The sequence below is a fragment of the Geotrypetes seraphini genome, chromosome 8 (genome assembly GCF_902459505.1).
Source record: "Geotrypetes seraphini chromosome 8, aGeoSer1.1, whole genome shotgun sequence".
NCBI lineage: Eukaryota > Metazoa > Chordata > Amphibia > Gymnophiona > Dermophiidae > Geotrypetes > Geotrypetes seraphini.
Genome location: NC_047091.1, coordinates 190,736,981 through 190,750,024, shown reverse-complemented (window position 1 = coordinate 190,750,024; position 13,044 = coordinate 190,736,981). Strand labels below are relative to the sequence as shown.

Genomic DNA, 13,044 nt, shown 5'->3' with positions numbered 1-13,044 from the left:
CAATATTCTGTCCAGGGGACAATTTCCAATTCTAGAGCCATTTCCTTTTCTTTTTCTTTAATTAAGGGGGGCCTTATCAATATGGGCTACCATTAAGTCAGATTGTTTTTTTGTTACTCCCAGTTTTTAGTAACTAATTCTGATTGCATAAAATGGGACCAATGCTAAAGAGCCCAAACAGCAGCCCATGTTGGAAACTTTACCCCTCTGCACCCCCTTATAAAATGACCTGTAAAAAAAGTCAGCATGAAGGTAACTATCTAATCATGAAATCAGACCTGAAACAATGCGTACATTTTGAAACCATGCATGAGCTCAGCTCCGTGGCCAATGTCATAACTATTGTTCCCCAGGGCCAGGAGAAGAAAGAGCAAATGGGGTACTGATGCTTCTCGGATGGGCTCCAGAACGTCCAGACCTGATTCTGCTCAATCGTTTTTGTCTTTTAAGTTGAAAGGAAAGTAACAGCTGAGAGAGCGCTCTGAACAATGCGACACTCGATCCCCACTTCAAAGGCAGGCAGGGCTTTATTCTACAGGCTCTGCAATGCACAGTTAAAAATACTTCACAGGCAACTGGCGCTGACCTCCCTTACAGAAAGGAGGGAATTGTTTTGTCTTAGCTTGACTCAATGTCTGGATGCACTGCCATCTGCTGTGTTTCAGTTAGAGAATGACATGGGGACAATTCCCTTCCCATCCCTGTGAGTTTTGTCCCTCTACCTGTCCCCATTCCTGTAAGCTCTAGGCTTGTGCAGATGAGGATGGAGCTTGCAGGAATGGGGCAGGGACAGGAAAAGAACTTTCCGGTACGGGAGAATGAGTTCCCATGGGGACGGAAAAAAATTTGTCCCCGTGCCATTCTCTAGTGTCATTGTGTGTAAAACAAGGGGAAGCTGCCTCTGCCCCTGCCCCTGCTGTACCTGCTCAATGCTGGGGCTGGGGCTAGGGCTGTGTACGAGAAGGGCACAGCTTTCCCTACTGTTGCCTGGGGGACTTCATTTCCCATCTCTCCTTAAGCTGACTTTGGTTAGCAGCGCAATCTGTCCTAGTGGTTAATAGTTCTAAATGGTTGCCTCTGCTTTGGCAGCATCCGTTATGAGATGAATAGAAGGCTTTTCATGGTCTGGCAGATGACCACATAACAGGTATGACTGCTTTTACAATAAAAATTATATTAAAAAAAAAAAAAAAAAAAAAAAAAAAAAAAGAAGGCTTTTCTCTGGCCACCACTGGATGTCAACTAGGGGGATGCAATGAAGCAACTAAAAAGTACCGTAGTACATTTAAAACATACTGGAGAAAATGTTTCTTCACCCAGCATGTAATGAAACTCTGGAATTGATTCACGGAGATTGTGATGATAGCAGTTAGCTTAGCAGGGTTTAAAAAAGGTTTGGATCATTTCCTAAAACAGAAGTCCATACGCCATTATTAAGATGGACTTCAGGAAATCCACTGCTTATTCCTGGGATAAACAGAATAGAATCTGTTTTACTCCTTGGGATCTTGTCAGGTACTTGTGACCTGGGTTGGCCACAGTTGGTCTGTGCCAGTATGGCAACTCTTATGTTCTGCCCTACTGTTGTTTCCTAACACCAAAATATATCAGACAGAATATTTCTGACCCCTGAAGCAGGTGTTTATCCACCAAAACACAGCCCCTTCTTGGGTCTTTTTATCGGTCGTTGTGTTGCCCATAGGGGAGTGAATTTTATATTTTATACCTGTGTGCTGGAAGTCCCTTGATCCACCCTTAATTTTGTGCCTCTTTGGTTTTATCACATGGTTATTCTCCTTTTCTCTTTTAATATATTTGCAGCAATATTGCTACAGGGTAAGAAAAAAAGGTTGCCTTTGTTCGGATGAATGCACTGTGATTTCACATTCTTTTCTTATCCAATTTCTTCTGTCCATATTTATTTCTATCCAATTCTTGCTTCCACTTCACTCACCTCACGTTATTACTGAGATATCTCATGCATTGGGCAAAATATTCAAATTGGTTATCCACAATGGATTGAATCTCAAGATTTCCCTCCCCTAATCTCCCAGTACTTTCTACCATTTTGAGTGAGCAAATTATAGCCAAGAAGTCTCTTAAAAGTGTGGGAGTCATTACGGATAAGTCAACTCTACTTTTCTTCTTGGATCTCGATGTTGGTTCAGAAATCTTTCTTCACCTTAAGGCAACTGCGCTCTGCTCCTTCACGCTGCCTTTTCAAACACTCTCTGGTTCTCTCTCTCTTGATTATTGTAACTTCCTTCATCGCAGTACACCCCAGTAACAATTACACCCCCGACAGGTATATAAGAAAATAAGCATTGCCGTAATGAGAAAGTCCAAAGGTCCATCAAGCGTGGTATCTTATTTCTAATAGTGACCAATCTATCCAGATGACAAGTAACTGGCAAGATCCCAAAACAATAAAACAGATTTTATGCTTCTTATCCTAGAAATTTAAGAGCAAACAAGAGTTTTCTTTTTAAAGATGCATTCAATGAATAAATGAACTGCTAATGACTCTTATTTTATTCTTATATCTCTTCTTAATTTATTTTTTTCCCTTCCTTTTGTTTTTTACCTTAAATGTTTTTCTTTGAATACCAGATTGTAATTCTTTTCTAATTTTCCCTTTTGTTTTGAATCTGTTTGTATAAGTTTATGCAATACGTTTTTTAGGCTTAGTCCTTGTTAGGGATGTTTGTATTTGTTGATCTAATATGTTTATTTGACTAAGTCCATGTTCGTGAGGTATGTTTCCCCTAACTTTGTATTTTTATCTAATGTACATCGCCTAGAATATGGAATAGGCGATTAATCAAATCTCATAATAAACTTGAAACTTGAACTTGAAATAAGCAGTGGAATTTTCTCAAGTCCATCTTAATAATGGCTTATGGCCTTTTCTTTAAGGCACTCATCCAAACCTTTTTTAAAGCCTGCTAAGCCAACTGCTTTTACCACATGCTCTGGCAAAGAATTCCAGGGCCTGATTTTATTCCTGGAACCTAGATGTAGACTCCAGCTGACCTTGAGCTTCACCTCTTCTTTGCATAGAGACACCGAAAATCTGTAGTTCATTTTCAGAATGTTTGGCTGCCTTTTCTGATGTGGGCACATTTTTTTTCAGTTCATTTCACACATTCGTTTTAATTTTTTTTTTTTTTTAAATGAATGCACATCCCCACTGCTTATCCCATGCTTTTGTCCCAAGAATTACACAACAGTGACACCTAGTGGCTGGTTGTAGGATTCTGGAAGCTGCTGCAGCGACTGAAAGTTGAGAAAGAATATGTAATGAGGTGAAAAGGTTGTGGTGGGTTCAAACTCAGCCTCATGTCACCATTGCCATAGAATGAACTGTCAAAGGCGGCCCTGGGGCTTTGTTCTCTTTTGGAATAGCAGAGTTTTGTGTTTCCACTCGGCCTCTAACTACGTCCAGCCTCCGGTGTTAAACGATAGAAGCTTCTTCTGGACTCTCTAGAGCCAAACGAACAAGCGGTGGGAGAACAAAGACATTGTAATGTTCAACACAGCACATACCATCCTCTGTTGTGTGCTGTCTGGCCAGTGCCAGGAATGTGGGGACTGAAAGTGCAGTGCTGCCTTTTTGTGTTAAGTCCATTGGATCTGGACCACATCCAGGAAAGTCACAGGACACAAAGGATCATGGTGGTCAGAGTATGGGAAACAGGCATACGTGAAACCAAGCTGTGCTGTGAGATGATGCCTGCCAGACTGCCCAGGGCATCTGAGCTGAGGTGACAGCTGCAGACTAAGGAGTGGGAGGGGGTGACACTGGATGAGAACTGGTGCTGCGGGCGCTGGAGTGGTCGCATGTTCAGAAGGGAGCGTGCTGGATCAGCACAAGCGGCAACCTCTTGCTGGGTGACTCTCTGTACGAGTTATTGTCATGAAATAAGTCTCTGAGAGATTACTTTGATCTGTTCTAAAAATCTTGTTTCTCTCCTTACGTTGGGGGGGGGGGAGGGGGAGGAATTTTGCTCTGCCAATAATATTAGGAAGCATTTCTGAAGACAAAAGACCTCAATCCCAAAATGATGCAGGGAGTTTCAAGTTTATTAAAAGAATTGTTTAGACTGCTTAATCAAATATCTAAGAGGCTTAAAAGGAGAACATAAGCAATGCCTCTGCTGGGTCAGACCTGAGGTCCATCGCGCCCAGCAGTCCGCTCACGCGGCGGCCCAACAGGTCCAGGACCTGTGCAGTAATCCTTTATTTATACCATTCTATCCCCTTTTCCAGCAGGAAATTGTCCAATCCTTTCTTAAACCCCAGTACCGTTCTCTGCCCTATAACGTCCTCTGGAAGCGCATTCCAAGTGTCCACCACACGTTGGGTAAAGAAGAACTTCCTAGCATTCGTTTTGAATCTGTCCCCTTTCAACTTTTCCGAATGCCCTCTTGTTTTTTTATTTTTCAAAAGTTTGAAGAATCTGTCCCTCTGTACTCTCTCTTATGCCCTTCATGATCTTGTAAGTCTCTATCATATCCCCTCTAAGTCTCCTCTTCTCCAGGGAAAAGAGACCCAGCTTCTCCAATCTTTCTCTCTCTCTCTCTCTCTCTCTTTCTGTCCCTTTCTACTCTCTCTATGCCCTTCATGATCTTGTAAGTCTCTATCATATCCCCTCTAAGTCTCCTCTTCTCCAGGGAAAAGAGACCCAGCTTCTCCAATCTTTCTCTCTCTCTCTCTCTTTCTGTCCCTTTCTACTCTCTCTATGCCCTTCATGATCTTGTAAGTCTCTATCATATCCCCTCTAAGTCTCCTCTTCTCCAGGGAAAAGAGACCCAGCTTCTCCAATCTTTCTCTCTCTCTCTCTCTCTCTCTTTCTGTCCCTTTCTACTCTCTCTATGCCCTTCATGATCTTGTAAGTCTCTATCATATCCCCTCTAAGTCTCCTCTTCTCCAGGGAAAAGAGACCCAGCTTCTCCAATCTTTCTCTCTCTCTCTCTCTTTCTGTCCCTTTCTACTCTCTCTATGCCCTTCATGATCTTGTAAGTCTCTATCATATCCCCTCTAAGTCTCCTCTTCTCCAGGGAAAAGAGACCCAGCTTCTCCAATCTTTCTCTCTCTCTCTCTCTCTCTCTCTCTCTCTTTCTGTCCCTTTCTATTCTCTCTATGCCCTTCATGATCTTGTAAGTCTCTATCATATCCCCTCTAAGTCTCCTCTTCTCCAGGGAAAAGAGACCCAGCTTCTCCAATCTTTCTCTCTCTCTCTCTCTTTCTGTCCCTTTCTACTCTCTCTATGCCCTTCATGATCTTGTAAGTCTCTATCATATCCCCTCTAAGTCTCCTCTTCTCCAGGGAAAAGAGACCCAGCTTCTCCAATCTTTCTCTCTCTCTCTCTCTCTCTCTTTCTGTCCCTTTCTACTCTCTCTATGCCCTTCATGATCTTGTAAGTCTCTATCATATCCCCTCTAAGTCTCCTCTTCTCCAGGGAAAAGAGACCCAGTTTCTCCAATCTCTCAGCGTATGAAAGGCTTTCCATTCCCTTAATCAGTCGTGTCGCTCTCCTCTGAACTCTCTCAAGTAACGCCATATCCTTCTTAAGGTATGGTGACCAATACTGGACGCAGTATTCAAGATGCGGACGCACCATTGCCCGGTACAGCGGCAGGATAACTTCTTTCGTTCTTGTTGTAATCCCCTTCTTGATTATACCTAGCATTCTATTCGCTCTCTGCAGAAGTCTGTGGCGTCTTCATTTTCCTTCCTTGTCCCCCCAAGGGCCCCCCTCCCCCTCCCTGCAGAATGATGCAACAGTGCAGCTAGAAAGTTGTGCACAAGTGTTGCGGAGCCGTTTTGAACCCTTCATTCCTTTAGAAGAATAGGGTACATACCTTCAATCCTGAAGCAGGCCCATTGGGGCCGAACCACGATCGTGTCGATATAAAAGTGACTGGCACCAGAGTCTACTACTTTCCGAGTTTGGAGGAAGTTGGTATCTCCTGTTTTCCTGGGCCATACCCTAGGTACGCCACTGATAACTAGCCCTAAATCTCAAAAGTAGGTAGAAGATAGGCTTGAAATGTTGATGGGTTTTTTTGAGAGGTTGATTTCGGAGGAGCTCTTGGTGTCAGATATAAGACCTTTTTTGAAAGGACCTTAGCGTTTCAGGCAGGCAAACTACAATGTTGGCTCAGTGAATGTCTTCATCTAGTATTGTTCTTTTTCAAAATTAGTAAAGTCTGCTTTGTTTGACAAATTTATCACTTACTTAGGTCTTTTTAAGATTGTAATTACTTTTTTAAGCTTTAATTCTGGTTTGATCCTATGATATGTATGTACTTCACTGATTGTTCAGTTTATTATGGTGTAAACCGCCTAGAACTCTTGGGAAATGGCGGTATAAAAGAATAAATTTATTATTATTATTATTATTATGGCTGCAGACATTGCTGACCTGTTGGTTCCATCCAAGTCACCTTGAGGACGTGAATGGGAAAAGGAGACACCAAGATTCTCAAATCAGCCTGATGGACAAGCTCTTCACTCATGCTCCTACTTTTTAAACCCGTGACCAGGGCACAGGGTCTGCCTGAGCTCAACACTTTGCAGGGACCTGACACCTCCCCCCCAAAGTCTTGTGCCTTGACATTCTGAAGACCAGCAACACTGTAAAGCAGATGGAGAAGAAGACAATCACAGAGGTAGGGAGGGAGTTATGCAGCTCCTGGTGATGGTAAGCAGTGCCGCTTCCAGCACATAAAGCAGTCTGGAACTGAGAAGCACCACCAGAGAACCTGTGTATTCACCTCTGGATACTATAGCTCAAACGAGATATAGCAAAATTAGAAAAGACTCAAATAGTGACCAAAATGATAACGGGGAAAGAAATCGTCTTGTTTGAGGAAAAGCTAAAGAGTTTAGGGCTCTTCAGATTGGAAAAGAGACAGTTCTTTCAAAAAGTACAAAGACCAGGAGACACTCAATGAAATTACATGGGAAACATTTTTTTCACTCACAGAATAGTTAAGTTCTGGAACTTGTTGCTAGAGGATGTGGTAATAGTGGTAATTGTATATAAGAATTGCCATCCTGGGACAGACCGAAGGGCCATCAAGTCCAGTATCCAGTTTTCAACAGTGGCCAACTCAGGTCCCAAGTACCTGGCTAGATCCCAAGTAGTAAAACAGATTTTATGCTGCTTCTCCTAGGAATAAGCAATAGATTTCCCCAAGCCATCTCAATAATGGCCTACAGACTTCTCTTTTAGGAAATTAGCCAAACTTTTTTTAAACCCTGCTAAGCTAATTGATTTCACCACATTCTCATGGCAACAAATTCCAGAGTTTAATTACACATTGAGTGAAGAATCATTTTCTCCAGTTTGTTTTAAATCTACTGCTTAGTAGTTTCATCGTAAATCCCCTAGTCCTAGTATTTTTGGAAAGAGTAAACAAGCGATTCACATCATGAATCTTATAGCTTATTTCCATTGGCTTAGAATTTCTCTTTCTTTCTCCTGCTTCCATTTTGTGTTTTCCCTACCTTTCCTGATGGTCTGGCAACTCTATCACCTGCCCTGTCTCACCTCTCCTCTTTCATCTCTCCCTCTCCCTCCCTCTCTATGCTATGGCATTTCCTCTCTTTCATTTCCTTTCCCTCCCTCCCTCCTTTCCCCATGGTTTGACATCACTCTCTGCTTTCCTTTCCATTCCTTCTCCCTTCCCTCCCAATTGGACGGCTTCCTTCCTTATCCCTCCCTTCAAATGGGTGCACTGTGCAATCTACCCCCCCCCCCCAATGATGGGCACCTTGATAAATTTTGTAATCATAACAGACCTTCCAATCATGTTGTGCCCTTTGTTTTGATTATTTTGTAATACCACTTCCCTAGATTTTATTGCAAACTACCTTTCCACTCCACTCCACTCATTATTTTATAGACCTCTATCATATCATATCTCCAAACTGACTTTAGCCTCTCCTCATAAGGAAGTCGTCCCATCCCTCTGATCATTTTTGTCACCCTTCTCTGTAATTCCGCTATATCTCTTTTGAGATACAAATTGCACAGAATCCGCAATTGAGATACACACGGGGGAAGCCGTTGCTTGCCCTGGAATCAGTAGCATGCTACTATTTAGGTTCCTGCCAGGTACTTGGGACTTGAGTTGGCCACTGTTGGAAACAGGATACGGGCTTGATGAATTTTCAGTCTGTCCCAGTAGGCAACTCTTATGTTCTTATGTGAGCCAATTATAGGACAGTCAAGCCATTGCGACATCACTAGTGAGGTTGGCTCTTAGGCATTGGTGGAAAGAGGCATTATGACATCACAATGTTAGCTACTATTTGGGTTTCTGTCAAGTAACTGTGACCTCGATTGGCCACAGGATACTGGGTTAGGTAGACCTTCAGTCTGAAACAGTACGGCTATTCTTATGTTCAGATATTTAGCATAGAAAATCTGAGTCTGATTTGGTCAGAGAATCCCAGAAGTCCTTAGATTTGTAGATGGGCAGGATGTAAAAATGTTATGAAAAAATAAAATAAATCTATAGCTGAATAAGACTATTAATCTCTGTGAGGGCTTGTTGATATTTGGAAAATGCTCTTTATTAGCTACGTCAGGGGAGATATTGGAGAGTCACGAGAGAGACATAATGAAACAATCATGTAATGACAGAGTGCACGAGAGCCAGCTACCAGAGAGGCCACTGGAAGGGAATGTGACCACGGCTGCTATGCTTTTGCCTTTCTTTTCCAAGACCAAGACTGGATGTTAAAGACATATTTTCGCAATAAGGAGCGACTTTGGCTGGGTGCTCCGTCCCCTTTAAATATTGGATTCAATTTCAAGAGGTTTTTGATGATGCCTTTCAGTTAAGAGCCTTCCGGAGGAATAAATCTGTGGCTAGTCTAGAAATATCTTTTACCATATTGTTTGTCCATCAACAGCTTCAATGGAGGGAGGTATGAAAGGGTCCTACTGCGTTTTATGGCTCAGAGTAGACGGCCTTGGCTTATTTTTCCTGTTTCTTTGTTTTTCTAGTGAAATCTTTCTCTTCGATGGCTGAAATACTTTAGCTCTGTGGTCGTTTCTTCTTTTTTTTATACATATTTAACTTTTCCCCTTATTCAGTTGCTGTATTTCCTTTTGGTAATTGTTTGAATGAACTATTGCAAACCTTTCATAATTTAAAAAAAATAACAGGATCGAAATGCAGCTGGAGGCAGTGAGCAGTTTTTGGCCAATGCCAGCGTTATCTCTGGGAAAGGCATGATATACCAGGGGGTGCAGAAAAGTTCTCAGTCCAACCAACCAGCTTCCTAAATTCTGAGTGTTATTTTGCCACCGTAGCTGAGAAGAGCGTTACCTTATTTCATTAAGTGCCAATTTGCAGAAACAAAATTCTCTGTTTTGACATAGTTTCAGATCATTGATTGAACCATATCCACGTCTGAGTTGGTCACTTAATGTAGGTAGTTAAGTGCCAGCTATGCCCATGGAGAGCCCACAAAAAAGCCAGCTTTCAGTTTAGTGGCCTGTGGTGACGTTCCATGGCCCTAATTGGTTAAGCGTGGGACTGGCACGTGGATTCCGCAGACTCTTTGAAGTTAGCACACTACATCAGATAGCCTGTTTTGGATGGGCCATTTGACCTTTTCTACCATCATAAATATCAGTGATTAGCCCTGCACAAGCATCAGGAGCTGTTTCTGGCTGGTTAAATCAGTTTGAATATTGACCCCAACAAATTGCAAATGGGCAGATGTGTCTATACACAAAGGGCTGCTGAAATGTTCTCAACCCAACCAAGAAGAGAATGATGTAGAGCCATGAAACTTACAAGTTAGTCTACCCTTTCTTGATACTTTGTTTCAATGAGGCAAATGGATCTAGTAAATGGGCTCAAGTAGAGGGAAACCAAGCCATTTTGACATCACCGATGAGGTTGGCTCTTAGGCATTGGTGGAATGAGGCATTATGACATCACAATACGATGGGCCACAGAAAAGTTCTCAGCCTAACCAAGAAGAGAATGATGTGGAGCCAGGAAACATACAAGTTAGTCCATGAAAATGAAGACGTATGAGGAGAGACTGGAAGCCCTGAATATGTATACCCTAGAGGAAAGGAGGGACAGGGGAGATATGATTCAGACGTTCAAATACTTAAAGGGTATTAACGTAGAACAAAATCTTTTCCAGAGAAAGGAAAATGGTAAAACCAGAGGACATAATTTGAGGTTGAGGGGTGGTAGATTCAGGGGCAATGTTAGGAAATTCTACTTTACGGAGAGGGTGGTGGATGCCTGGAATGCGCTCCCGAGAGAGGTGGTGGAGAGTAAAACTGTGACTGAGTTCAAAGAAGCGTGGGATGAACATAGAGGATTTAGAATCAGAAAATAATATTAAAAATTGAACTAAGCCCAGTACTAGGCAAACTTGCACAGTCTGTGTCTGTATATGGCCGTTTGGTGGAGGATGGGCTGGGGAGGGCTTCAGTGGCTGGGAGGGTGTAGATGGGCTGGAGTCGGTTTTAACGGAGATTTCTGCAGTATCGGGTAGAGCTTTGGATTCTTGCCCAGAAATAGCTAAGAAGAAAAAAATTAAAAATTTAAATTGAATCAGGTTGGGCAGACTGGATGGACCATTTGGGTCTTTATCTGCCGTCATCTACTATGTTACTATGTTACTATGTCACCCTTTCTTGATACTTTGTTTCAATGAGGCAAAAAAAAAAAAATCAAGCCTTTGTGACATCACTGATGAAACCAATATGGTGGAATGAAGCATTATGACATCACAATACAAGGGGCTGCTGAAATGTTCTCAACCCAACCAAGAAGAGAATGATGTAGAGCCATGAAACTTACAAGTTAGTCTACCCTTTCTTGATACTTTGTTTCAATGAGGCAAATGAATCTAGTAAATGGGCCCAAGTAGAGGGAAACCAAGCCATTTTGACATCACCGATGAGGTTGGCTCTTAGGCATTGGTGGAATGAGGCATTATGACATCACAATACGATGGGCCACAGAAAAGTTCTCAGCCTAACCAAGAAGAGAATGATGTGGAGCCAGGAAACATACAAGTTAGTCCATTTCATATCATTGAAACAAAAAGTGTGGAGTCACTTGTACGTTTCATGGCTCCACATCATTCTCTTCTTAGTTGGGCTGGGAACTTTTCAGAGGCCCCTCGTACGTAATACTTGCTTTGTGGAGAAGAGAATGACAGATATGGACAGGGATTTACATACAGGCAGACTACATAAATTGCAGCAATGATGGATTTTGCGATAAAGAAAATTTACACCCACATCATTGTGATATATATAAAAGCAATATTTGAATGATTTCACAGAGCAAGCTTAATAGAGGATGTGCAGCTATAAGCTTTATCCCATGGCAGCACATGATTTTGATGGAAAAGACAGAGATAATTTTGTGACACAAGATTTTAATAGAGATTATCGAGGTGACTTAATGGTGCAAAAAAGTTACAAAGACATGATTTCGATAGAAATTACAGAGATGATTTTGTGATGTAGTTTTGACACAAAATGTGGCATGATTATCAGATGACAACCCAGCTACACCCATTAAAGGTAACGGTATAAAGTGGGTACGTTACATGCTTTAAGCATTCTATAAACTTGTTAAGTTCAGGTTTGGGGAGGACGGCATGGAATAATTATTGGCTTGATATATCTTGCAGGAGCTGTGTGAGCCACTTCCTGTATGATATATTGAGTTAATATTCAGATTCCTGGCAAAGATTCCTTGGAGAAAGGGCTAGTTGGAGCCTGCGTGAAATGACACACAGAGCTTTGTTTCTACAACCTCCCTTTGCAATTTTTCTCTTCACCTAAATCCACCCAGATTTTGGGAGAGTAAATTTCCTCTGCCGTCAAAGAAAGGGATCGATGATCAGCCCAAGATTTTTATGCAGATAAACCTGGCTTTGCCCATAGTCGAGTGAAATTATCATCGTGGGATAGTATACCGTTTATCAGTTTTCATTTTATGCAATGAGACCTAGTTACTAATAACTGGGGTTAACGGTACAATACAGGGCTTTTCCTCTTTGCCCCTTCCACCCCTGGCTGGGGTCTGGCATCAACCCTTTCCATCCTCAACCCCCTTCCCTGAGTCTAACCTTTGTTTTGATGTTTCAAAAGTTGGTGGTGATGGCAGCGATTCTCCAACACTGCCCTGCTGCCGGCCACGGCTTCTTCTCGCGTCAACAAACTACCTCTCTGACTACTTCCTATTTCCCGAGAGGTGGGCCGCAGTAGACAGGGCAGGGCATCGTTTGGGAAGTTAACATTTCACCAACAAATCAGTTCAGTAGTGCAAAAGTGCTTTCATAGACTTCGAATGATCCGTTCCCTCGCTGAATATTCTGGTCCATTCCCTTGTTATCTCATGTTTCGATTATTGCAACACATTACACATAGGTATCACCCAAAAAGAGCCAAGGCATCTGCAAATTGTAGAAAACACCGCAATACAACTTGTTGAAAAACGCAAAGAAATTTGACCACGTTACACCACTTCTAATAAAGGCTCATTGGCTCCCAATATCCCATAGAAATTCTACTCTTAACTTTCAAAATACGCCTCACAAATTATCCAGAATGTCTAGATAGAGTATTAATTCCATACGCCCCCCCTCAAGAGCACTAAGATCAAACACCCAGCATCTCCTAACCTTCCCGTCAATGTGTCGTATTAGCACAATGCGTTCAACCATTTTCTCAGTCACCGCCCCTACGCTCTGGAATTCTACGCCCACAGAACTATGAGAAGAATCAACAGTAGAGCGTTTCAAAATAAAATTAGTACATTTCTATTCAAAGACACTTTTGATCTCTAATGAAAAGTTTCTTAAAACTCTCATTTACAGACAGGTCCCTTTCCTATTGCACTACCCCTAAATGGCTCTCTGCCCTATCTTGATGTGTAGTAGAGAATGACACGGGGAAAAAATCTGTCCCCGTCACCGCCCCGTCACCGGCCCACCATCCTCTGCACCGCCCCGTCACCGCCGATCCCTTCACCGCCC

General features: G+C 42.3%; 1 protein-coding gene across 4 annotated transcripts in view; it reads right to left on the bottom strand.

Annotated features, from left to right (window-relative positions):
* The window catches only part of SUSD2 (sushi domain containing 2), a 200,134-nt gene that overhangs the window by 55,717 nt on the left and 131,373 nt on the right, over window positions 1-13,044 (bottom strand). The window contains exon 26 of one of the 4 annotated variants that reach the window (XM_033955316.1): window positions 11,435-12,462. The exons of the other annotated variants lie outside the window; for them this stretch is intronic. Within the exon in view, the coding sequence (XP_033811207.1) occupies window positions 12,440-12,462 (23 nt within the window). The 3' untranslated portion in view covers window positions 11,435-12,439. Of the gene's footprint in view, window positions 1-11,434; window positions 12,463-13,044 lie in introns of those variants that run through there. 4 annotated transcript variants of the gene reach the window in all.